Source organism: Mesoplodon densirostris, chromosome 6 (assembly GCF_025265405.1).
Source record: "Mesoplodon densirostris isolate mMesDen1 chromosome 6, mMesDen1 primary haplotype, whole genome shotgun sequence".
Taxonomy (NCBI): domain Eukaryota; kingdom Metazoa; phylum Chordata; class Mammalia; order Artiodactyla; family Ziphiidae; genus Mesoplodon; species Mesoplodon densirostris.
The window spans coordinates 36,643,360-36,670,754 of record NC_082666.1 but is presented as its reverse complement, the minus strand read 5'-3'; the positions used below and the strand labels follow the sequence as shown (position 1 = coordinate 36,670,754).

Here is a 27,395-nt window from a genome sequence, read left to right as displayed (position 1 = left end):
TGGCCCAGGAGGGAAAGATTTGGAAAGAAGAATATTTCAACCTGTTTGTTTTCCCACCTTTGATCTCCTGCCAATGCTTCCACTGGTTGAGCACAACCAGAAGACAGAGCAAGGGAGCCTAGTTGGTTCACAGAGATCAGTCTCCAAGGTTGTAGAACAGAATGTAAAACGTTGGATAATGACATGGAAAAGCAGACATTCAATATCCAGCACAAGGGCATTTTGGCAATGCATGGCAAAGTCTAAAAATCTATGTATCTTTAACCTCATCATTTCCATTTTTAGGAACTGCATTTTGAGAAAACGATTAGACAGCTGCACAAAGATATTCCTTGCATTGTTGCTCATAATAGCAAACAATTACAAGTTTAAATTTCCAAAACTAGGGAACTGGTTGAATAAATTATTATTTACCAATACAATGGGGTTCTTGTTCATCCACTCAAAAATGAAGTCAATGTACATTGATTGACATATAAATGTGCTCATGCTTCATTGTTTAGCAGAAGAAGAACAGGTTACAGAATATTATGTACTTGAATCCACTTTTATTTTAAAATATTCCAAAATAATTGAGAAAATACAAAATTTTAAAATTCATCTCTTGAGTGGTGGAGCTATGGGTAATTTTTCTCTGGATCTGTTGGAAATTGATAATTTTCTACAGTGAACATATACTACTTGTTAATAAAGATGTTTTAAAATAGGACATACACAAAATCAGTAATTTTCTAATGTCACAGGAAAACAGTTACAGGAATGGTGACCGAGCTTAGCTGTGAATCTGAGGAAATTGTTCCAAGTTCAAACCCAGACTCCCAAACTGAAGTAGAAGAAGCCAGCTTATATACCCATAAGGACTACAATGAAGTCTTTACACTTGTCAACTGCTTAGAAAAATATCCATTACGTCAAGAACAGAAGCAAGGTAAAACATTTGTTATTTCCATTGTTATAAAACATTTCTTACTAATATACAAATTTTCATTTCGGTGATTTTTTTTTCTTTTATTGGATTTAAAAATTTTTTATTTTGCTAAGGGTATTCACTCACAAAATTGTAATTCTAAGTTTCACATTAGTGAAATATTTTCCTTCATATTAATCCCCTTTTTGTAAATGTAGTTGTTTTTGGAGTTTAAGTGTGCTGAGCTTCAGAATAGCCTCAGAGGTTTGATCATATGTTGCTCACAACATATTGCTATGATATTAGCATCTATGTACAGATCTGATGACACAGCAGTCTGGTGTAACATTAAATTAGCAGATTATTAAGTGATAGTTATATTTTATTTTCCCAAATATGCTAAAGATTTTCAATCTTATCTAATTTATATGAAACCATAATTCAAAGTGGAGATAGAAGAGTTGCAGTATTAGGTCAAGAAATTCACTCCGTTTTTACAAATTTACAGTAAGTAATGATTAAAGATACATTTTATCCAAACTATATTCCAAATCTCTCATCTTACTAGAGGGTGATAAATTTTTCCAACTGTGTAAAAACTTGCTGAGAACTACCTTTCTTGTATGTATAACAACCTATTCCCTTTTTATATTGAAAAACTTATGTCTCCATTATATAATTGCTACTATCATTTAAGGTATGCTTTAGCTTGAACATGAAAAATAATTTGGTTTTTTTAGTGCTGTTTTTATGTAGATACATAAATGGTGTATAAAATTTTTAGTGTTGGCAGATATGTGTGTGATATAGAGAGAGTTAAATCCCTCTTATAGTTTGAGAAGATAGAGATTGCATTAAAGACTAAACTTGAGAGTATGCTATAATAGGAAGAGCCTGAATTTGGAGTCAGAAGATTTGATCATAGTCTAAATCTACTCTTAAAAAGTGGTACAATTTTGACAGTTATTAAAAAGTTTGTGCTTTTCAGTTTTCTTCTATAATTTCTTTCTTTTAATTCATTCTTTTAATTTCTTATAAACAATTTTGTAGGGATCAAATTATATATACATACATGTAAAGATATGATTTGTAAAAAATAACAGGCTACCCAACCACAGCTGTTACTATATTAATGTGGCAAGCTAGAAGCATCTATTGGCAAATTTCATAGTATCTGTCATCAGCTAGAACCAGAAGCTTCTTTAACTATTATACACCGAATGAAAATATGCTTGAGTTTCCCAAATACATATGAATTGTCCATATCCTATATCTCCTTAAGGGTCCTGTGTCATTTGACGTCACTTTATAAATTTAAATTTGCAATTCCATTTATTTTCCTTGCAGTTATATTGATTGCTACCAGATTTATAGATACTTTGGTCTCACTGTCTAAATTGAAAGGAATGTATTATACTTTGAGATTCAATTGATACTGTAAATTTGCTCTGTCTTATAAGAAATATAGTTATTACTAAATTATAAGTTAATTCCAAACATATTTCTTTAAGACATAAAAACAGTGGGTATTTTTTTAAATTGTTTGTTGGTTTGTTGATATGTACTAATTTTTCTATAATATTCACATATTATTTGTCAATAAATGTAACCATTTTTATGAATATCCTTTTAGACATCCCAGGAATATATAAACAAATACAAATTTTTAATTTTTAAAAATTGTACATGTACATAGTTTAGAGAGTCAAATAGTTATTCAATGTTTATAATAAAAAGCAGCAGCCCCCTATCTTCATCAAGCACCCACATGTATTTTAGCTTTACAGAGGTATAACTGACAAATAAAATTGTAATGTATTTAAAGTGTACAATGTAATGATTTGATATGCGTATACATTATGAGAGGATTCCCACCATCAAGTTAATTAACACATCCATCACCTCACATATTTACCTTATTTTTTCTTCTTTTTTTTTTTGGTGGGAACACTTAAGTTCTACTCTCTTAGCAAATTTAAACGCTACAGTATTATCACCTATAATCACCATGTTATATATTATATTCTCAGACCTTATTTACTTATAACTGCAAGTTTGTACCCTTTACCAACCTCTCTCTATTTCCCCCACACCCCAGTTCCAGCCCCTGGCAACCACCATTCTACTCTCTGTTTCCATGAGTTTGACTTTTTATTTTTTAATTAAAAAATTTTTTTAGATTCTGTATATAAGTGATACCATGTGGTAGTTTTGGTTGTTCTCTAACTTATTTCACTTAGCATAATGCCCTCCAGTTTCATTCATGTTGCAAATGGAAGGATTTCCTTTTTCAAGGCTGAACAATATTCCCTGTGTGTGTGTGTGTGTGTGTGTGTGTGTGTGTGTGTGTATCACATTTTCTTTACCCATTCATCTCTCAACAGACACTTAGGTTGTTGGCTATTGTGAATAATGCTGCAGTGAACGTGGGAAGACTGTCTTCGAGATAGTGATTTCATTAGACATCTGTTTCTCCCTTTACAACATTTATATCTTTTTTGGTACTACTGTGCTGGCTAGGATCTCCAGTACATTGTTCAACAGAAGCAGTAATAGTTGCCATCCTTGTCTTGTTTTGATAGTAAAGGAAATACTTTGTTTCACCATTAAAAATGATGTAAATATTATTTCAATATTTACATCACTTTCAACGGCGAAACGTTAGAAAAACTTACATACTTTATTGGGTTGAGGAAGCTTCTTCTATTCTGAGTTTGCTAAGAGCTTTTGATCATGAATGAGGACTGAATTTTATCAGTCCTCATTCATTTAAAATTTTATTAACGAATTTTATATTTTCCTACATCTTATGTACATAGAATGTCCCTTTACTAAAAACTTATAATCCTATAATCTAAACAAAATTGTTTTACTATTGTGATCTTATTGCCTTATAGTATTTTTAAATGTTAACAGTATTTTGGGAACATTTCACCATATATTTATGTTTTCTTCCAAATCATGGCTTTTAATGACTGCAGCTTTCAATCTTATTCATGTATTATAGATTTCCCAATTAATGTTGTTTTTAACTTAAAGTACGTTCCTAAATGTATTGTTGACCTGAAATAAATAGATTGCCAGAGATTTCTCCTGCAAAGATGGGTTTATTTGGGATCAGCAGAGAATTGCAATTCCAGGTCTGCAACCATGGTGAGCCACATGTAAGTCCTTGCCCAGCAACGGGGGAACTCTTTTATAGAGGGGAAAAGGAAGTTGGGAGGGCTGTAGTAAACAAAGAGTCTATGGCTTTTCATTGGCTGAGTCCTTGCCAGGAAAGAAGAGGCGTCTTCCTTCTGTTGGGCTCTGCTATCATAGCAGAGCATGAGAGCTTCCCCTGATCATCTCCGAACTCTATTTAATGAGGTTTCTGTTTCTTAATTTTTTGCATTATGTTTCCACTTCCAATTATTTCCTTAGAGTGAATTTCTGGAAATGAAATTATTGATGTAAGCATTTTTTGGCTATATGTCCACTAGCATGGTATGAGAATACCCTATTCATGCCAGCCTTATCATCATTACTATTGATGTTGTAATACATTTATCTAATGTGATGGGCAAAAAATTATATTTTTACTTGCATTTTTTAAATTACTGGTGTTTAGTGTTCATTTGCATATTTTTATGTTGTGAGATTATTCTCTTCTTTGTCTCTTTTTCTATTCTTATATTTTATCTTTATGTATCAAAGATATCAATAACCCCAAATATATTTAATTTGAACCTAACCAGTCCTGTCAATGTTTCCTTTATGATTTCTTTCATTGTTTTTAATACTGAGAAAATTCTTCCTTGGATTAAATAAATATTTATTCATATTTTGTTTGAGGTTTTCTTCAAGATTTTAGCATATGTTTAAAAGTAAAAATAAAAAATTTTTTTCCTAAATGTTTTGGCAGTTGTCCCAATATTTTTATGAAATACTCTTTCCTTTCCCCACTGATTAGAAATGCCACTTACATCATATGCCAAATCCTCATCCACATTACTGTTTGTTTCTGGATTTTCTATTATGTTCTATTGATTTACCTATTATTGTGTCAGTATCATACAGTTTTAACTACTTAATACACTAGTGTAACATGTATTAATAGTCTCCTCATTTTTTTCCTACTCTCACGTCTATATTCTTCCAGACTTACTTTGTAATCAGTTTTCCAAGTTCCAAGATAGACCACTTGAGATATCGAAATGTTATTGGTACCTTTTAGAATTTTTACCATAGATAGTCTTTTTAGCCAGGAAAACGGTTTATCTTGCCTTGTCTTCAAGTTTATTGATTGATTGGTTGATTGATTGATAATGCTCCTCAGTAACATTTTATGGTTTCCTCCATATACTTTCTGCACATTTTTGTTATGTTTATTCCTCAATATTTGCATATTTGTGGCCATGATGAATGAGTTTTTTCATTAATTTTTTACTAGGTTTATATACATATATTTGATAACCATTGATTTTATAATTTTTATCAGACACTTTAGTGAACTCAGTTGTTTTCATTTCGTTATCTTGGGTTTTCTAAGTAGACAAAAGTATCTTCTGCAAAGAACAACCCTATTTTCTTTCCTGTCAGTAGACCTCTTTCCTTCTGCTTTTTTTCATAGTTAACTAGCCAAAATTTTGTTTCCTCGTGACAATTTAACACTCCTCTACAATAGAGGAAAACAGTCTCCTCATATCTGTGTTGGTACATATAATAGTGGTAATAAGGTAAGAAATCCAGGGTATGATGGATTTCTTAGAATATAAGGAAATAACACCCCTGGTAAAACCTTTGATAGTTATAAAGAACATTAGTTGTGGTGTGATGCTGCCCTCAAGTGGCTCCAACAGAAAAAGGTGGTTACAGTGTTCATTGCAGCACTATTTACAATAGCCAGGACATGGAAGCAACCTAAGTGTCCATCGACAGATGAATGGATAAAGATGTGGCGTATATATACAGTAGAATATTGCTCAGCCATAAAGAGAAATTGAGTTATTTGTAGTGAGGTGGATGGACCTAGAGTCTGTCATACAGAGTGAAGTAAGTCAGAAAGAGAAAAACAAATACTGTATGCTAACACATATATATGGAACCTAAAAAGAAAAAAAATGGTTCTGAAGAACCTAGGAGCTGGACAGGAATAAAGATGCAGACGTAGAGAACGGACTTGAGGACATGGGGAGGGGGAAGGGTAAGCTGGGACGAAGTGAGAGAGTGGCATGGACATATATACACTACCAAATGTAAAATAGATAGCTAGTGGGAAGCAGCCACATAGCACAGGGAGATCAGCTCGGTGCTTTGTGATCACCTAGAACGGTGGGATAGGGAGGGTGGGAGGGAGACACAAGAGGGAGGGGATATGGGGATATATGTATACGTATAGCTGATTCACTTTGTGATACAGCAGAAACTAACACAATTGTAAAGCAATTATACTCCAATAAAGATGTTAAAAAAAAAAAGGTGGTTAGAAAACAAGACCTCATAACTGATATGAAACATCCTCATGGACTCCCAGAAATACCAGGATGAGCCTGTAGGAAGGAAAGACGGCTAGAGGAGCTGTGTTTGAAAGTAGAAGGTGGAGATGGGGATATAAATGAATGCTGTTTGGGTTTTTACTGTTAACATGACTTCATTAGTACTTACAGAATGGATTTACGAACAAACCATCTTTAAATCGTCTCAGCTAAACCCTGCTTAGACATGGAACTGATTCTGGCTAGCTTTCTGCGGTGTGTCATGCATGGGAAGCTCTTGGCCACAGGATTGTCAAGAACTTAACAGGTTCCAATAAACAGATAAATAATCTCTTAGGAGGCTAGTTTACACAACAAGTTCTCTTTTGGTATTTTAAGTTAGCACTAGGCAAAGAGATGGTCCCTGCCTCTCTACTCTACACCACATATTTATTAAGCACATGTATACCAGTGATGTAGCTGGTCATGGGAGACATCACTTCATGCTATCCTCTCATACAATTCTAAAATTACTTAACTGAAAGGCCACTGCCCAAAACAAGAGACCATTGCTTCCCCTTCAAGGTGGCTTTTGCTTTGGGGAGCTTGGTTTTCTGAGTAATTCCTCATCTGAGCTTATATTTTCCTCTTTCTTTTTCCACTCAGAGATTATTGAGGAATGGGAGTAGGTTTTATGTTCCCTCCTGGGCCTAGAAACTGCTAAAGCACTGATAGTGTTAGCTAAGATTCTAAAGTGACCCAAACACGATAGGGTGGGGATAGAGAGGAGAAACCTATTCCAACAATTAACTGTTAGCAGTCATGTTTCCTAATATGTAAGCTGTGTCACACTTCTCTAGTAGATACTTCACTACACAGCTTCCATTGTAATTAATTTTGTAACAAACATGTTTGAACAACCTTAGCGTGCTAGAATCAGAGTTGGTCTCATTTATAGGCTTTTTAGACCATCTCCATTCCCTACATGTCAGTCTCTGGGGATGAATTGGAGACCTTAAGAGATAAAATCTTACAGAGAAGAAAACACTAGCGTCAGCAAAAGTCAAATGCTTTTATTTCTTTACAGTCTTGCTGAGGCTAACCCTGGCTATTTTGAGGCATAAGACCACAAGATATTTTCCTCCATTGATTACATTAATTTTGTTGGAAAAAAATATGAGCCTTTACAACTCTTTCAGGACATTTGGTTACTACTCAGTGTACTAAACAATGTTAAATTTTATTGAGCTTCTGCCTACGTACCAGTACTATGCTACATGATTTATTTGCACAGTACAATGAAGAACTAAAGAATTTAAAATGTGTTTGACTATTATGTATAAAATAAGCTATAACAATATATTGTACAACACAGGGAATATAGCCAATACTTTATAATAACTATAAATAGAGGATAACCTTTAAAAATTATGAATCACTATATTGTACACCTGTAACTTATATAATATTGTACATCATCTATACTTTAAATCAATCAATCAATCAATCAATCAATTTTTAAAATGCGTTTGAAAACCCCGACTGTATCAATGGCTGACTACAGTAACTATCTAGATCCTTTTGTATAACTTTTAGATTCTTCTTCCTTTATATTTCTTATTTATTTTCAGATTTGTCTATTGATGATGAAGAAATAATTTTTGTAAATTATTTGATGACCTATAGAAATCAGCTACCAACTTCGCATACTTTGTTGAGTCGGCTAAAACTATTTTTGGTAAAGGATCCCCTGTTAGATTTCAAAGGACAGATCTTCACAGAAGCTGATTTTTTCAGGTACTTAATTGCCCAGTGTTGTGAATATTTTTAAGAGAAGAAAATATTCTTTGTATGCTCACAAGTCTAGATGTTATCAATCATAGTATTTTATCATTGTTTACCTCAACTCTAATTTTAATCACTATGTATTTTGATTAACTGCATTTGGTATGTACCTTGCTTTTAATAAACACTAATTTAATGTTTTATTTTTTGTTAAGGGAGTGTTCCTCTTTTCAAGGAGATATGAAAGGTTTTGTGGAGGATTTTTACATGGATAAAGAGAACTTTTGTCAGGAGACGCTAGAAGATACAGTAGGTTTAAATGAAGCTGTAATATTTGCTTTCAGTAATTTTTAAATAAAAGTTAGTAAATCACACTTTTACAAGATATAGTAATATACATTGGCCATCTACTATTGTCAAGTTAAAAAGACTTAATAACAGGTTGAACGTGTATCAATTAAGGAGTCAAATTTACTTCAGAGACAGCGGTCTAAACCTTGGCTACACATTGGAAGTACTTGATAAATTTTAATAAAATTCTGAAGCCTGGATCCTACTCAGATATATTCTGATTTAATTGGTCTGGTGTACAGCCCAGGTACAGGGAATTTTTAAATAATTTTCATCAATATACCTGGTATAGGACATTAAGTGGTCATATATATATTGGTCTTAAGGCGTTTAAAGGTTTTTTTTTTTTACTAAAAACTTTAACACACATGGTAAAAATATTAATTCACCTATTAGCCCCTTTTCTCCAGTCTCCCTCTTCCTCCCCTGTTAATTCTGAGAGTTATGCACATACAGTCTCACTTGTTGAAGAATCCAGTTCTGTAGGAATGAAAGAGAAATAAATTCTGTGGAATGCAGTAAAGATCCATTCCATTGCATCTGCTCTTTTTACTTCTCCATTCACCAGCTCTCATTTGCTGCAATGATTGTTTCTAATTTAGAATTTTGAAAATTTGTTATTAACATAAAAGAAGATACTTCTGCATCTAGGGATATTGTATGTCACTAATGTAATCAGTGGCCATGAAGGATATTACTCAGAGAGAACATTGCTTGTAGTATAATTTTTTGGCTGCTACACTTACTTTTTTTTTTTTTTTTTTTTGCGGTATGTGGGCCTCGCGCTGTTGTGGCCTCTCCCGTTGCGGAGCACAGGCTCTGGACGCGCAGGCTCAACGGCCATGGCTCAGGGGCCCAGCCGCTCCGCGGCATGTGGGATCTTCCCGGACCGGGGCACGAACCCATGTCCCCTGCATCGGCAGGCGGGCTCTCAACCACTGCGCCACCAGGGAAGCCCCTACACTTACTTTTTAAATAAAATGTATACTGAGCATTAAAGTTTTTGAGTGTGGGTTTAGTTTAAAGTTTGGTACACCAATTAAGCAAATGTATCTATTTATGAACTCAGAAATATTTATTTGGAAAACCTCACTAAAAACTAGTTTTACCTATATGTTATTTCAGGCATCAATTTTGCCTGAGTGTGAATTCTTAATATCTACAAGCCTCGAACAAGAAGTTGATATTCCATCACTCTCAGAACTGAAGGAGTCATTAAATTTAATGCCAGAAATAATAAATTATGTAGATGAAAATGAAAAGCTTTTCAAAAGAGGTGAGAGTTAAATTTAAAATCTATTACTTGTTAGAACTACTTAATAATACTTGTTATAAAAATTCTTGTTCATTAAACTTTTTTCTGAACCTTCAGATTTTTAAAGTGTCCTGTAAGTTTACACAACGAAATCTCAAAATTATTATTGATAAGACACTTTTCTCATTGTCTCCTCTTTATACACTTGCAAGCTTAAAATGTCTCTGAAATTAATTTAATCATTTCAAGATAATTATAAAAATAGAGCTAAAACACATATGACTGTATTAATTTTTTTGAGTTATTTTCTTACACATAGTGACAAAGCACTAACAACTTCTATGCTGACTTTAGAAGCTCAGAGTAAGGTTATGATTCATGGAATCAGATGACTGGTAGAGTCATAACCTAAAATTTAGATGGTTTCTTCCCAGTTAGACTAGTAAATATTGTTGAAGTCTTTTAATATAATTTGAGCCCAAATATTTACCTGTTCTCTCATACATTCCAGTTGAAATAATCGAAGATAAATAATATTAGGGAGGAGTGAAGGGGGATTTGTGATATCCGTTGAGAATAGGGATGCTTGCCATCAACAGACTTGTTGCAGACAAGGAATTCTTGCAGACAAGACTAAATCAAGGGGATTACTGATGAGCCTACAAGTCAAGCAAGGTAATGAAAAGCCAACCGAAGTAAATAGATCAAACTTATACCAGAACTTGAAAATCTAGCAGAGCTCAAAACTGCAGGTGGCCCATGGGCTTGTTAGAAGGACACAAATCTATGCATGGTAATGGAAAAGGACAGGTGAATGTACTGAATGACTGTGGTGCTACACTCCCAGCCTTCACTTGGCCCTGATGGTGTACTAAATGGTGTACTCAGAATCATTGCCACTGAAGAATGAACAAGATTACAGAAAAACTAATATCATAGTACTTTTGCTGGTAGTAGGCTTTTTCCTTTTTTTTTTTCCCAGATCTTACTATCAAGCATGGAATTGACATTGAGGATATAAAATGCAGCTCCACAGAAACTCTGGCCATTCAAAGTCAGTGTGAACCAGAGTACAAGGAACCAGGTAGAAATTTTGAATAAATCATGGAGCTTATCAGGGGATACCTATATATGATGTAAAAGTACAATACATTCCATATAAAGTCTACTATGAGACAGTTTTCATGTTTAAAATTTGATTATTGCAAGCCAAGTTGTTCTTTTATCTATCCCTTTACATTTGTTACTATCATTAACATCCTTCTAGCATCAAAAGAGGAGAGTTACAAAGATTGAGGAAGAGGAATGGAGGAAATAGCATTAATATTAAAAATAGAAATCTTGTAATTTTATAGCTCAGTTAAAAAGAACTTTATATTTTACCTCAGTATTAGCAGTCTTGCTGACCCTTGTTATACTTTCGTAAATTTAACTTTTTAATCCCCAAAGCAATCCCATCATTATTGTTACTATCACTATCCTACCAAATTTGGAATCTCAGAATCATCTCTTGTTCCAGTGTAATGCCAGATTGTATTGCTCCCTAACTATGTTGATGATGCTGTTATTTAGTTACATTTATATCTGATCATATTAATCATCTATTTGGAAGTATACTGCTTTATTTATGAAAGTGACAGAAACACACTGACAACTTATGATAAATGAGGATTAGTTTTTCAAGCCCACCTTATAAAAGATATAACTCTGTACTAGGCCACCTAGACTCCATACTTTTTAAGGTGAAAAATTACTGTCTATTAATACTATTTGTTTAACATCACCAGTATTTAGTATGGAGGTAAAAATAGTACTACCTCTTAAGTACTGAAAACATAAGTTGTCAGAATTGAAAACATTATTACACATAAAGTCTTAGAATTTATCTTATATAGTAAACAATAAAGCTTAGTTGCCAATGTATTTTTTAAAAATCACTAGTGTCATAGTTGAGACACCATGTGGTATATGTGTAATCCTTTATATGGATGGAAATTTGAAACTGTTATTTTGTGTTTCAAATAACCCAAATTTCTTTTGATTGAAAATTTCTGTTGTAACACAATGATCAAACATAATAGTTGCTTACAAAAAGTTATGAATTATACATAATTTTATTCAATGTTTATGTAACATGATTTTTAAAATTTTTATATATTCTAGTAGAGTTAGAAATGCCATTAACTCATCTACACCTAACAAACCAACATTCTTCAGTGAATTCATTATGTGCAGAACTTCAGAAATTTCCATCTTCTTCTGCTTGTAAAATGTAAGTAAAGATTAAATCTAGAACTCAAATTGCAATTCAGAAGAAGCAGTCTTGGGGCTTTGGTGGCGCAGTGGTTGAGAGTCCGCCTGCCGATGCAGTGGACACGGGTTCGTGCCCCGGTCTGGGAAGATCCCACATGCCGCGGAGCGGCTAGGCCCGTGAGCCATGGCTGCTGAGCCTGCACGTCCAGAGCCTGTGCTCCTCAACGGGAGAAGCCACAACAGTGAGAGGCCCGCGTACCACAAAAAAAAAAAAAAAAGAAGAAGAAGAAGAAGCAATCTTTAATTAAATTTCCCCATATAAAGTCAATTTCCCAGAGAGCTCTGTGAAAAAAATGTAAGAGGTTAAATTGGTGTTCATAGTAAGCAACTGAAGGGAATATATGAATATATATGTACATAGTTGTTTTTATATGCATAGAATATCTCTAGAAGGGCACACAAAAATCAGGTACTGTTGGTTGAGCCCAGAAGGGAACTGGGTAACCTGACAATATAGGAGCTAGTAAGTGATCAAGCTAGGCTCTTTTATACTTTTAGTATTTTGAATGTGAATATATTACCATTAAATATAAACAACTTGAAAATTTTAATTTTAAATTTAAAATTTAAACAATCTGCTTAGAACATTGCCAGTGGATGCTTACCAGTGACACTGCCTCTATTGTCACTCACTACCATGAAATACAGTGTAGCAGTATATTGGTTTGTTAGGGCTGCCATAACAAATACCATAGACTGGCTGGCTTAAACAACAGAAATTTATTTCTTCACAGTCTAGACGCTGGAAGTCCAAGATCAAGATATCAGCAGGATTGGATTCTTTCTGAGGCCTCTCTCCTTGGCTTGTAGATAGCTGTCTTCTCCCTTTGTCTTTTTTTTTTAAACTTGCTTATTTATTTATTTATTTATTTATTTATTTATTTATTTATGGCTGTGTTGGGTCTTCGTTTCTGTGCGAGGGCTTTCTCTAGTTGCGGCAAGCAGGGGCCACTCTTTTTTTTTTTTTCTTTTTTTTTTTGCGGTACGCGGGCCTCTCACCGTTGTGGCCTCTCCCCGTTGTGGCCTCTCCCGCTGCGGAGCACAGGCTCCAGACGCGCAGGCTCAGCGGCCATGGCTCATGGGCCCAGCCGCGGCGCGGCATGTGGGATCTTCCCGGACCGGGGCACGAACCCGCATCCCCTGCATCGGCAGACGGACTCGCAACCACTGCGCCACCAGGGAAGCCCAGGGGCCACTCTTCATTGAGGTGCGCGGGCCTCTCACTATCGCGGCTTCTCTCGTTGTGGAGCATGGGTTGTAGGCGCACAGGCTTCACTAGTTGTGGCACACGGGCTTAGTTGCTCCGTGGCATGTGGGATCTGCCCGGACCAGTGCTCGAACCCGTGTCCCCTGTATTGGCAGGCAGATTCTCAACCACTGTGCCACCAGGGAAGCCCCTCCCTTTGTCTTCATGTGGTCTTTCCTCCATGCACGTCTATGTCCTAATCCCCTCTTCTTAAAAGGATACCAGTTATTTGGATTAGAGCCTACCCTAATCACCCCATTTTAACTTAATTACCTCTTTAAAGGCCCTAGCTCCAAATACAGTCATTCTAAGGTACAGGGAGTTAGGGCTTCAACATATGAATTTTGGGGAGGACAAATTCAGCCCATAATAAGTAGTTAAGAGCCCTGAACTAGAGCCAGATTGCCTGGCTGTGTCATTTACTAGCTTTGTGATCTTAATTGCCCTGTGCCTCAGTTTCCTTATCTGTAATACTGGGATAATAATTTGTACATACCTCATAGGGTTGTTTTGGGGTCTTCCCATGTTCCTTGCATCAGCAGGCGGACTCTCAACCACTGCGCCACCAGGGAAGCCCTGACGTGCTTTTGAGTGTAGAAAATACTTAGAAAAATACTTTTCTTGAAACTTTATTATGCAAAAAGACAATATAATTAATATATTAAACTTTAACTCTGCTTTTTCAGTAGTTTGCTTACTGCTGAAGAATCAGCTAACAAATACTGTATGGTGTGGCAATCAGAAAGCTGCAGAAGCTGTTTGAATCCATTTTTGTTTAGAGGTAAAGGTTAATTGATTTTGAATGCTAAATAGAAAGTATAGATAAAAGGTACAATCAGTAGAAATGTATTGTCAGTATTATTATTATTATTATTGAAAATACTGTCATTATAAAAAGCACCATTCCAAAATTAGGATTTCAAAATTTATAATCCTAATTTTGGGTTGAGGCTTGTAATGCAGTTAATAATATTAAGTAGTTGTGCTACTTCAGTTCCTCCATACAATATTCTGTGTCCCTACTTAGGCTAAAAAGTAATGAAGCGGAAAGTTCTGTGTCAAAATATTTAAAATGATAGTCATCATAAAAACCTGATAAAATATATCATCTTGTTTAAGCTCATTATAATGAATTGGAATTTCTGATTTAATAAATCTTACATTAACTCTTCAAAATATTGTCGAATGTATTAATTTAGTAATTACTAAAATGGTCAAACAAAATAATAGTTCCATCTCCTACTAAATAGTAGAATAGTTTTAACTTCATGATATTTCTGTAAGTTGAAATAAACCTTTAGGTGACTTCTATTGCTATAATATTTTGGACTTTTACAAATATTGGCATCTTGAAGATGAAATACTAGACTAACTTTATTTTACTTTTTTTCTAATTTGTAAAAATCTATTTTGTAAGAAATTTCCAGTGTGGTTCTGTTTATTGTGTTTTTTTATCTTTTTTGCCCTGTGGACTGTTTCTCACTATTTGTTTTTTGGTTTGTTGTGGTTTTTTAAGTGCCAAGAACTGAAGAGCCCAACAGTCTATATCCAGTTGTAGATTTTAAAAAGATATTTTCTATTGAAGAAGGAAGCCTTGTGGTTAATCCTGAAAATGCAGAGTGGTGGAAACAAGCAGGACTAAATCTGATAATGACAGAAACTTTGGAACATCTAAGTACATATCTGTATCATAATAATCTCTCTTCTGATGCTAGTAAACTGGAGATATTTTTGCCTACTAATGTGCTTCAATTAGAATGTAAGTATGTAATAGTAAATATCACTTGTGTAAACATTTTCAGAATGAGATGTTAGATACTGGCTTTCCACTAGGTTATTGGGAAAATAAAACTAAATTCCAACATTCAATATAGCTCTGGCTCCGCCAGAATATATAACTGACCTTCGCTAAGCCTCATTTTCTTGCTTGAAAAAATGAGGAAGTTTGACTAGCTAATCATTAAATCTCTTTCTGTCCTAAAATTCTATAGTCTCAGCTTTAAATGTCTAGCCATTTTCAATTAGTGTCTTTGTTTTCTTTTATAAATGATTAATTTCTAGCCCATTTTCTGTTTACATCAGCCTAGATACAAACCAGCACTGTTATTTTTCAACCTGACAGCTGAGCTTTAAGTGTTCAATCATATCTAGTAATCTCTCTTCAACAATAGAAAATCTTCCTTTGTTACCAAAAAGTTTACTCATTAAGGGTTTTTTACTAGTATAATTTAAGAAGACAAAAATGTCTTTTTTTTTTTTTTTTTTTTTTTTTTTTTGCGGTACGTGGGCCTCTCACTGTTGTGGCCTCTCCCGTTGCGGAGCACAGGCTCCGGACATGCAGGCTCAGTGGCCATGGCTCACGGGCCCAGCCGCTCCACGGCATGTGGGATCTTCCCGGACAGGGACACGAACCCATGTCCCCTGCATCGGCAGGCGGACTCTCAACCACTGCGCCACCAGGGAAGCCCTGTATGTAAGTTTTTGACCCTTAGAATAACTGTAGGTATGATAGCTCGAAGGCTATGACTTGTTGTTAGACTATTGACAATAGTCTGGAATTCTTTCTTTGCTCAGTAACCTGAGCTCCAGTAGTAGGAAAAAGAGGTGCTGAATTTTTATCCTTTAAAAAATTACTTTATTCAGACCAAAAATTGATTTTAAAAGCAGTAAACAAAGTACTCAAAAGGATCAAATTATATTAATAAGAACCCAGAACTAAAGGTTATCTTAATACCCTAGTAGAACATTCATTTAGGCATGAAAGTCATTGGATATTTTCATTTTCTGTTTTCAGCATGGCTAGAACATAAAAGATGTTCCTCACCTATTAAACTTATTGAGATATCTACAAATGATCATTTATCACCTTCACAAAAGACTCCACCTCTGGCAAAAGAAGTAACAGACTCGTATTTTTCTGATGAATATGTCGCTGTTGAAAGACCACGAAAAGAAGAAAAACCAAAGAATGACCTAGAACTAGGTCGTAGAATAATCCGAACTAAAGAGAATAAAGATTACTTGGAACTTGACAGCACAGTACCATCTACTGAATCATCTTCCTCTTCCAAAATTGAAGAAGCATCTTTTAAACATGATAAAAAACAGGAGAATAATTTGGACCTTTTGAATGACTTTATTATGCTGCGAAATAAGTATAAGACTTGTACCTCAAAGACTGAAGTCACAGACAATGATGGAAAAGATGGTGAGTAATTTAATATTTTGGTGTAGGTATGATAGCTTCAAGGACTAAATGTATAATTTATTATAGAAGGTAAAGAAATAAAGCTCTTCAGATAAAACACATTATTCTTCAAAGTCAAAGTCATTGATTCATGACACATTATATACGGAGATAGATATGGGATATACAGATATAGATGTAGATATGTATTTTCCAAAAAATTTAAAAGTGCATTTGAATTTTTAAGAAAAGCCGCTATTTGTAAAAACTCACTTTCTACAACTTGGTCATACAGATTCATAACATTTCTAACTTTTGCTGATCATTCTGCCATTCTTTTTTCTCTTTCAGCTCACAGTTATACCTCCATATTTTAACTTGTATTTTAATGTGTACTTAAGAACCTTTTGCCTGTTTGATTGCCTATTACTCTTTTTAACTTTATCAAAGAGTTTCTGTTTGAGTTGTAACTGTTTTACATTCATCGCTTATAAACATATCAAAGTAGTATAATGCATCATATCATTTCACTTCTGGTAAAAAAAAAATTCTAGTATTCTAGAATGTGTTTGACACAGATTACCCAAATGAAATAAGTTCAAAAATATTTATCTGTGGGGCTTCCCTGGTGGCGCAGTGGTTGAGAGTCCGCCTGCCGATGCAGGGGACACAAGTTCGTGCCCTGGTCCGGGAAGATCCCACATGCCACGGAGCGGCTGGGCCCGTGAGCCATGGCTGCTGAGCCTGTGTGTCCGGAGCCTGTGCTCCGCAACGGGAGAAGCCACAACAGTGAGAGGCCCGCATACCACACACACACAAAAAATATATATATATATTTGTGAGAGTTAGAGTATACTTAGGTCTTACTGTCCTATGTATTGATACTGTTAATGTACACAAGGTCTTGCCCCTGAATAAACTGTAAAACAAGACAAGAAGTAAAATATATACCAAAAATTAGTTTGAGGGCCTCCCTGGTGGCGCAAGTGGTTGAGAGTCCGCCTGCCGATGCAGGGGATACGGGTTCGTGCCCCGGTCTGGGAGGATCCCATATGCCGCGGAGCGGCTGGGCCCAGTGAGCCATGGCCGCTGAGCCTGCGCGTCCGGAGCCTGCGCGTCCGGAGCCTGTGCTCCGCAACGGGGGAGGCCACAACAGTGAGAGGCCCGCATACCGAAAAAAAAAAAAAAAAAAAAAAATTAGTTTGAGAGTCCGATGAGCTTGCTAACTAAACACCAGAATTGGGCAGAGTACCTACCCAGACCCAGACTATGCTGGACTGGGCCAGGATTCCCCATGGTTGGGGAGCTGCTTGGGAAAAAGTCATGACATAGAAAAGCAGAAAAGATTGCTTGTTCTTTGTGTGCAGCATGATATGACAGCCTTTTATAGTTCTATATAAAGTTATATTACTTTGTCCATCAGTGCATTTTCACAATGAAAAATTCAACAAAAATTCAGAAAAGTATTTAAAGATCTCAGAATTTTGTGACCCTTTATGTTTATATATATTAGTCATAAAGTTTCTTTTTATGTAATTGTTTGACCACATTATAACTTACCTTGTTAGGTGACAATTCTATATGTAACAGATCTTTCTAACCAATTTGCACCATAATTCAGAGCATAATTTCTACATGAAAGAATGAGCAAAATATAAAGATTTATCTTATGAATGTGATGCATAAATAGGAATTTTTAAAAGATTTGTTGTTTTCAGGTTTGTGAATGTTTTCAGATTCTATTCATATTTGAGGCCAAAAAAACAACAAAAAAAAAGGAAACCAATCCAAAATTAGCACTGACATCCTTTTCTGGTTGTCATACTTGTGATGATGTCTTGTAACAAGGTATATTGGCAACAGAAAATGAGAGAAAGCAACAAGAAAGGAGAAAAAGATAAAAATAATATTTTCTTATTTTAAAAGTTAGCCATTAATTAAACAATTAAAGGAATACTGATGTTAGGTGGGAAAGCTCTGTACTCCTGATGTTTCCTCAATCATATGTTCCTGGCCTCTTTGCCCTTTAATGTGTTTCCCCCAGAGAAACTGGAATTAATTATCTGTATTGTAAATTTGAAAAAGAATAAATTGGGCATAAGCTTGCAGGAATGAGCTGCCTCACAAGTAACAGGCATTCTCCTCTGCTTCTCTATGTTATGAATCTTTCCCAAGCAGTTCCCCAATAGTGCAGAATCCTGGCCCAGTCCAGTATAGTCTGGGGCAGGGTAGGGAACTCTAATTCTGTTGTTTAATTAACAAGCTCTTTTGACTCTCAAACTAAGCTCCTTTCTCCAATTTAGTTTTCATTAGTAACAGAGGTAATATTTTGATATATATTTTACTTCTTGTTGATACAGGGGTGAGAAAGAATGCTACAACTTATTAGGTCCCCTCAAAAACTCCAATAATTTGTAGTATTTAATCATAGCTATTTAAATTACTTATAGTTAATAAAAAGTATACTTGAAAATAATAAAAAGCTAGTTTAAGATATTTTACTCTGTTTTTTTTTCACTGTGTATTTAAAGCTCATATATTCAAATGTTTCAAGATGGCAATGTTTTTCTAAAATTATCTTGTAATCATATTATTAATGGATAACATTGCAATCTAGTTAATATAACTCTAATCATAAATAAATTATATATATATATTTTTTTAATCCTCTACAATACTTACAAACGAAGGAAGAAAACTACAGTTATTGAACATTGTGTGCCAGGCACTAAATCACATATCAGAGATTAACATGATAACGTTGCTGACCTTGAGAAGCTTACAGTGTAATAGAGTGGACCAGACATGCAGATAATTTCCATACAACATTGTCAGTGCCAGGAGACTATGCTGAGTGCTGAGGAAACAAAAAGGAGAGGCACTTTGCTGGCCTGGAAGTAGAGTGGGCAGTTTTATAAGGCTTCCTGTAGAAAATGCCTGAGAGCTAAAGGGTAAGTAGTAAGAAATGACCTTGTTAAGAAAGGATGGAGACAGGTAGGGTTTGGGGCATAGGAGAGAATTAGTAACAGAGGAAGGGTCTGTGGACAGTCACAGAGAAATGAAGTAGAACAGTATGTGCCTTTTAGGTGTCAGGAATCATCCTTGGTGTCTATAACACCTTATAACAATATTCCAAGTAGGTATATTAATCAATATTTTGCATATGAGGAAACTGAGGCTAGTGTCAGAACTGGGATTGAAACACTGATCTGATGCCAAAGTTCCTTCCTTTATTACCATTCAGCTTCCTACCCAGCACAATAAGTCCATTGACCTGAATAGTTGCTCAATTTAATACTGATGCATTTCAAAGAATTTTAACAATTATGATCATATTACAAGAGAGCATTTTAATCAACATTAAGTTTCCCTGAACAATGCAAATTAATATTTTTATTAGAACTTCAAGACAAAGAAGAATGTTCTTTAACTCTTCAAGAAGAAAATCCTATTGTTTGTACTAATAAAACACTAGAGAAAGCAAATCAGGAAAGGAGAGCAGATACTGTCATTGAAATTCAAGCATCAGGTATGCATTATGCTTTTTAAATACATTCAAATTAAGTAAATTTGAAAGCCCTTTCCTGGGTATCTAGGACACACCTTATTTTCCATGTAATTTTCTTCACTTGTTTCAGATATTTCTTCATTCCAGTCCTACTTTCAGGTTATTTCCAAACCTGGAGTGCCTTATTCACTGCCTCTGCCCCTCCCTCCCCATCGCCCTATTCCAGTCCACTAAGTGTTATTTCTTCCTTCATTTAAACTGCTGCTTCCCTACATGCATCAGAGAACAGCAAACTGCAACTCCTCACTCAGACTTTTCTTCCCAGTCTGGAAAAATGAACTGTTGATGGTTGCTCTCTCTGTTCTCTTACCCTCCATCAAGGTGTTGTAAATAAGTTATTATTGATTCCTATACCAATTAAAATTATTTGTTCTGCTGTAAAGAAAAATATTCTTTACATTGACCCCTAAAGAACAGCCTGCTTAAGAACATCATGCTCACTATTAAAATCGATAAGGAAATATGACACTAGTTCTTGAATATCACTTCATTCTTTTGGCTAAATTTCATTTATGACCTTTAGATGACAATGCAGATCTTTAAATATTGATATTCTAGTGAAAACTAAAAACAATTTGTCATTGTTATAAATGTGTTCATCTTAAGCTTGTAAGCTAATAGTGGAGGGAAAATTAAAAAATTATGTGATTCTCTTCCGCATACTTTCCCTGCCAAATTAGTCACTGAATAAATCCTTTCAAATAAACAAAATAACCATAAAATTATATTAATTCTACAGAGGGTTTTTTTGTTTTGTTTTTACTAGTTTATTTAGAATAAATATCCTAAAATAAGCCTCTATAGAATCTAATGATTTTTAACTCAGAAAAGAATTTGGATAGAGTTCAGGTTTCCATGAAGTAACATGTATGATTGATTTGTCAAAAAGAACATACCATCCTTATAAAAACACTGCCTTTAATGCTTTTATTTTTGCAGATAGCCAGTGCCAAGCATACTGTCTCCTAGAAGCAGCAGCTTCTCCTATCTTAAAAAAACTTGTATGCCTCTGTACTCTTCCTGCTGCTAACTGGAAATTTGACACTGTCGTTTTTGACCAAACAAGGTTCCTCTTAAAAGAACAAGAAAAAGTGATAAGTGATGCTATTCACCAAGGTGAGTACAAATAAAAGTCACATTATTTTAAAGGATATAAATTTATGGATTATTAGAAAATGCAGAAATTAGTCATAGATGGAGGCATAACTGTAATTCAGCATATGGCACCCATAGACCAATGCTGGAATATCAGCTAAGCAAGGATAAAAAGGTAAGAAATACAAGTGTTGTCTGCTTTTCATGTTTGCTTTATGTCACTTTGATTTTATGAAGACCTACATTAATATCTGTTTTCACTAACTGAAAGAAATCTAAGAGGATTTTCGTTTTTATGAAAAAAGGTATTTGCTTCTTTACTCCATTTCAGCTTACAAAAGGTTTCATAGGAACTCTCTATTTTCAGATAGTGGGGGAAACCTGTATCATCTGGCATTGCTCCTCAGTAAAGCTCCTTGTTGACATATATATTACTTGACAGATTCCTATTGGAGAAACCAAATTAACCCTATTATTGTTAGTATCTGAACCACTTAGGTCCCTCCCAAAAAGGTGGGGGGAGGTCAAAAAGTAAATTGATTAAAGTCAATCCTGGACTTTTGCTTCTGGTCAAAATGGAGTAACAGGGATTGAATTTACCCTCCTTCCAGAAATAACAACAACAAACAAACAAAAAGACAAAGACAAAATAGATGAAACCAGTTTTTAAGATCCTAGACTTCAGGCAACGAAGCACAATGATTCCTGAGAGATGGGAAACAAGTGAGGTGAGCCCTACCATTGCCCTAGCTTACTGCCTTGAAAGAAATGCCAGGCCATGGCACAGAGAGAGGTACCAGAGGCAGAGCTCAGTGGACAATCTGAGTTGAAGAAGCAGAGCTAAGAGTCCAGGGAGACCAAGGCAGCTAAAGTTCAAAGGATAGAAGGTTAGGGGCTTCCCTGGTGGCACAGTGGTTAAGAATGTGCCTGCCAATGCAGGGGACATGGGTTTGAGCCCTGGTCTGGGAAGATCCCACATGCCGCGGAACAACTAAACCCGTGTGCCACAACTACTGAGACTGAGCTCTAGAGCCTGCAAGCCACAACTACTGAGCTACATTAGCTACAACTAATGAAGCCTGTGCACCTAGAGCCCGTGCTCTGCAACAAGGGAAGCCACTGCGATGAGAAGCCTGCACACCGCAGTGAAGAGTAGCCCCTGCTCGCCACAACTAGAGAAAGCCCATGCACAGAAATGAAGACCCAATGCAGCCTAAAATAAATAAATTTTTAAAAAAGGATAGAAGGTTAGAGAGCAGAGAGCTTCACAAGGAGAGTCCTAGAAATTTGCAGAGAGTCTTCCTGAAGTATTCAGCAGAGTACTGATCAAAGAGTATATGTGAGGACAATAGCCAAAACATAGAAACAACCTAAATGTCCACTGACAGATGAATGGATAAAGAAGATGTGGTACATATATACAATCGAATACTACTCAGCCATAAAAGAGAATGAAATAACGCCATTTGCAGCAACATGGATGGACCTAGAGATTATCATACTAAGTAAAGTAAGTCAGACAGAGAAAGACAAACACCATATGATATCACTTATATGTGGAATCTAAAATATAACACAAATGAACTTATCTATGAAACAGAAACAGACTCACAGACATAGAGAACAGACTTGTGCCTGCCAAGGGGGTGGGGTGGGGGAAGGATGGATTAGGAATTTGGGATTAGCAGATGCAAACTATAATATAGAGAATGGGTAAACAACAAGGCCCTAATGTATAGCACAGGAAACTATATTCAATATCCTGTGATAAACCATAATGGAAAAGAATATGGAAAAAAAAAAGAACAGCCATCTCAAAAGAAAATAAATGTATATGTGAGGAACTAACCTACCAGAGGTTGGGAAACAAACCATCTGAAAGGATTAGAGGGAATAGTACTCTGAATTCACACGGGGCAGGAAATAATGTCTGTTCCCACTAGCCAGACTAGAAAAACTCATAATTCATGGAGTATTGATCACCATACTTAGAGAAGTCTTGTCTCCGTAGTGGGGAATAGTTATCCCTAGATTTAGCACTGCTCTGGACCTGCCTAAAAAAATCATAAAAGCAAGACTCAAAGTTATCAAACTATTTCCAAGGAACTTAACTGCATCCCAGAACAAAGCTTAAGACTATTTATATGAATACAAAAATATTTAGCACTAACAAGGTAAAATTCACAATGTTAGACATCTGATCAAAGATTGTCAAGCATAACAAGAGACAGGAAAACACAGCCCATAAGGAGAATAATCAATCAAAACAAACTCAGAGCTGACAAAGATGTTAGTATTATCAGAGAGGACACTGACACTTATAACTGTATTCCATACCTTCAATAAGCTAGAGACATAAAAGAGATGCAAATCGTAGTTTTAGAGAATAAACTACAATGCATGAGATGAAAAATACACTGGATGGAGTTAATGGCAGATTAAATATTGCAGAAGAAAAGGCTAGCTAACTTGTAAGCATAGCAACAGAAACTATCTAAAATAAAACCCAGGTGGATAAAAGAATAAAAAAGAAGGAAAGAAAAGAGCATAGTGGGCTGTGAGACAACTTCAAATAGCCTTATATACTAGCATTAGAGTTCTCAAAAGGGGGTAAACAGATAAAATATTTGAAGAGATAATGACTGAAATCTTACCAAACTCAGTGAAAACTACAAACCCACAGATCCAAGAAACTCAATGAACTCTAAGCACAAGAAGCATAATAAAGCTACACCAAGGCATATGATAATCAAGTTGCTCAAAACCAGTGATAAAGAGAAAATTGTGGGAGCAGCCAGAAGGAAAAAAATATATGCTGCAAAAGAGAAACAATGACAAGGTTGATGTCAAATTTCTTGTCAGAAATAGTGCAAGTGATGTTGAGCATTCTTTCATGTGTTAGAAGAAATGCAAATCAAAACTACAATGAGATATCATCTCACACCGGTCAGAATGGCCATCATCAAAAAATCTAGAAACAATAAATGCTGGAGAGGGTGTGGAGAAAAGGGAACACTCTTGCACTGCTGGTGGGAATGTGAATTGGTACAGCCACTATGGAGAACAGTATGGAGGTTCCTTAAAAAACTACAAATAGAACTACCATATGACCCAGCAATCCCACTACTGAGCATATACCCTGAGAAAACCATAATTCAAAAAGAGTCATGTACCAAAATGTTCATTGCAGCTCTATGTACAATAGCCAGGAGATAGAAGCAATCTAAGTGTCCATCAACAGATGAATGGATAAAGTTGGAATTTTAATGGAATATTACTCAGCCATAAAAAGAAACAAAACTGAGTTATTTGTAGTGAGGTGGATGGACCTAGAGTCTGTCATACAGAGTGAAGTGAGTCAGAAAGAGAAAGACAAATACCATATGCTAACACATATATATGGAATCTAAGAAAAAAAATATCATGAAGAACCTAGGGGTAAGACGGGAATAAAGACACAGACCTACTAGAGAATGGACTTGAGGATATGGGGAGGGGGAAGGGTAAGCTGTGACAAAGTGAGAGAGTGGCATGGACATATATACACTACCAAACGTAAAATAGATAGCTAGTGGGAAGCAGCTGCATAGCACAGGGAGATGAGCTCAGTGCTTTGTGACCACCTAGAGGGGTGGGATAGGGAGGGTGGGAGGGAGGGAGACGCAAGAGGGAAGAGATATGGGAACATATGTATATGTATAACTGATTCACTTTGTTATAAGGCATAAACTAACACACCATTGTAAAGCAATTATACTCCAATAAAGATGTTAAAAAAATAAAAATTAAAAAATAAAAAAAAATAAAGAAATAGTGCAAGTGAAAAGACAGTGGAATAACATCTTTAAAATACCTGAAAGAAAAAACCACCAACCTATTCTGTACTAGGCAAAAATACATTACAAAAACAAAGGGGAAATAGAGACGTTTTCAGACATACAAAAGCTGAAAGAATTCATCAGCTGCGGATCTGCACTGTAAGAAATGTTCTCCTAAAGACAGAGGAAAATGATACCAAATTTGGTTTCTCTGCTCTCTTCTCTTCCCTTCCTGGTCATGATTGACTTGTTTACACAAGTCCTTCCAGGGGCTGGAGATACTACCCATAACTGGTTTTTCTGTTGCTCCTTGATTCCCAGTGACCACTGATTATTTGCTTTGATCTTCATTGCTTAAATCAATAGTTTTCATACTTTTTTTAACATCTTTATTGGAGTATAATTGCTTTACAATGGTGTGTTAGTTTCTGCTTTATAACAAAGTGTATCAGCTATACATATACTTTTTAGCAGAACTCTTTGTTCAATAAATATTACATGGCATCCCACTATATAAAACAGAGAAGTAGAGCTTCTCTGGTTATATTAGGCCTGGAATCCGGTCTTCTTGGCCCCACTTTTGCATGCAGTAAAATCCCATCTATCATCTTCAATAAGCTCTGGAACTACATGGAACGTATTAATTAGATAATTGTCTTGTCCCTATAAGTACCTCTTTTGTTTGAGTCATATCTTTGGACAAATATTCCCAGGTGTCTACCTCCATTTCAATGTATTGCTTTACGTTATGATCCTCCGCCTTTATCTAAACCAGTTGGAAAGTTATGAGTTTAATTTTCTTCTTGTTTCATAACTGGGAATCATTGTCCTTCTTCCCACCAAGGGTAGAAATAATTGAACATTCTTTGGAAGTAGCAAAGTATGAAATCTAAGGTTAGCTGTAGGGGTTGGAATGCCATCTCCATCATTTATGCACAAATTGACCTTGGGCAGTTACCTAACCTCGTTAAGACTGTTTTCTCATCCATAAAATCAAGATCATAGTAAACTTGTTTGATAGGGTTATTGTTACAGATTCAATAAAATAAACAGATTATATACAGCTTGGCACATAGTAAGCACTCAATAATAAATGTTATCTCTTATTGTTAAGCATTCTGATATATATTCTAAAACTCTAATGTATATTCTGTCTTTAAATATGTTTTTGCTTACCTAGGTAAAAATGTTGAAAGAGAAATGACATTCAAGTATGCTGCCCTCTTACACCTTTTGGTAACAATTAGAGATGTCCTTTTAACATGTAGCTTGGACACAGCATTGGGTTGGTGTGAAAATTTTTTACTTCCCCTTTTCTTCCTATTGAAATATTTTGTCTGAAATAATGTTTACTTTTCTAAAAAAGATGTACTTTGTAAGAAATTATGTAGTTTTTTTCCTGCATTAAACATTATATATATATTGACATAATTATAATGGAATATGTATTTTATTCTCCTTATATTCATTAAAAGAAATTTTCTGTAACAACAATCATCACCTAGAAAAATAGGTGTAGGATTCTCTATTCCAGGCCTGAATTACAGACTCCTAATGGCCTTAAGGGATTTGACTGTGTAATCATTATTATGCACTGCATTTTTTTAAAACATCTTTATTGGAGTATAATTGCTTTACAATGGTGTGTTAGTTTCTGCTGTATAACAAAGTGAATCAGCTATACATATACATATATCCCCATATCTCCTCCCTCTTGTGTCTCCCTCCCACCCTCCCTATCCCACCGTTCTAGGTGATCACAAAGCACCGAGCTGATCTCCCTGTGCTATGTGGCTGCTTCCCACTAGCTATCTATTTTACATTTGGTGGTATATATATGTCCATGCCACTCTCTCAGTTTGTCCCAGCTTACCCTTCCCCCTCCCCGTGTCCTCAAGTCCATTCTCTACATCTGCATCTTTATTCCTGTCCTGCCCCTAGGTTCATCAGAAACATTTTTTTTTTTAGATTCCATATATATATGTTAGCATACAGTATTTGTTTTTCTCTTTCTGACTTACTTCACTCTGTGTGACAGTCTCTAGGTCCATCTACCTCGCTACAAATAACTCAATTATGCACTGCTTTTTAATGTAAGATGACACTTTGACATATACATTTTAGGTCCTCATTGAATATCTGTGTCTTCGAATCTTTGCTAGATGCAATATAGCTATATAGCAAGATCTTCTGCAATTTCTTTTTTAGTTGTGCATGTAAGTTAGGATATGAATTACTTGAGTATTAAAAATCAAACTATTTTGAATGTATTGAAAATTTTTAAGATTTTGGAAATTTTTTCTAAACTATTAAAATCCTTAAAGTATCTATCTTACTGCATTACTGTTTTAGGCCCCTTATTGCAGGTTGTTTACACTTGTTTAGTAATGGTATATTTTTAGGATTATGTTTTATAA

The 27,395-nt window shown here is 35.2% G+C and overlaps 1 protein-coding gene across 1 annotated transcript in view; it reads left to right on the top strand.

Annotated features, from left to right (window-relative positions):
* The window catches only part of SHOC1 (shortage in chiasmata 1), a 76,205-nt gene that overhangs the window by 13,772 nt on the left and 35,038 nt on the right, over positions 1 to 27,395 (top strand). The window contains exons 4-15 of the mRNA XM_060101787.1: positions 744 to 928; positions 7,992 to 8,157; positions 8,361 to 8,472; positions 9,622 to 9,772; positions 10,734 to 10,835; positions 11,915 to 12,023; positions 13,997 to 14,091; positions 14,827 to 15,069; positions 16,105 to 16,518; positions 19,907 to 20,026; positions 21,005 to 21,181; positions 26,159 to 26,263. Of these exons, the coding sequence (XP_059957770.1) occupies positions 744 to 928; positions 7,992 to 8,157; positions 8,361 to 8,472; positions 9,622 to 9,772; positions 10,734 to 10,835; positions 11,915 to 12,023; positions 13,997 to 14,091; positions 14,827 to 15,069; positions 16,105 to 16,518; positions 19,907 to 20,026; positions 21,005 to 21,181; positions 26,159 to 26,263 (1,979 nt within the window). The remainder of the gene's footprint in view (positions 1 to 743; positions 929 to 7,991; positions 8,158 to 8,360; positions 8,473 to 9,621; positions 9,773 to 10,733; positions 10,836 to 11,914; positions 12,024 to 13,996; positions 14,092 to 14,826; positions 15,070 to 16,104; positions 16,519 to 19,906; positions 20,027 to 21,004; positions 21,182 to 26,158; positions 26,264 to 27,395) is intronic.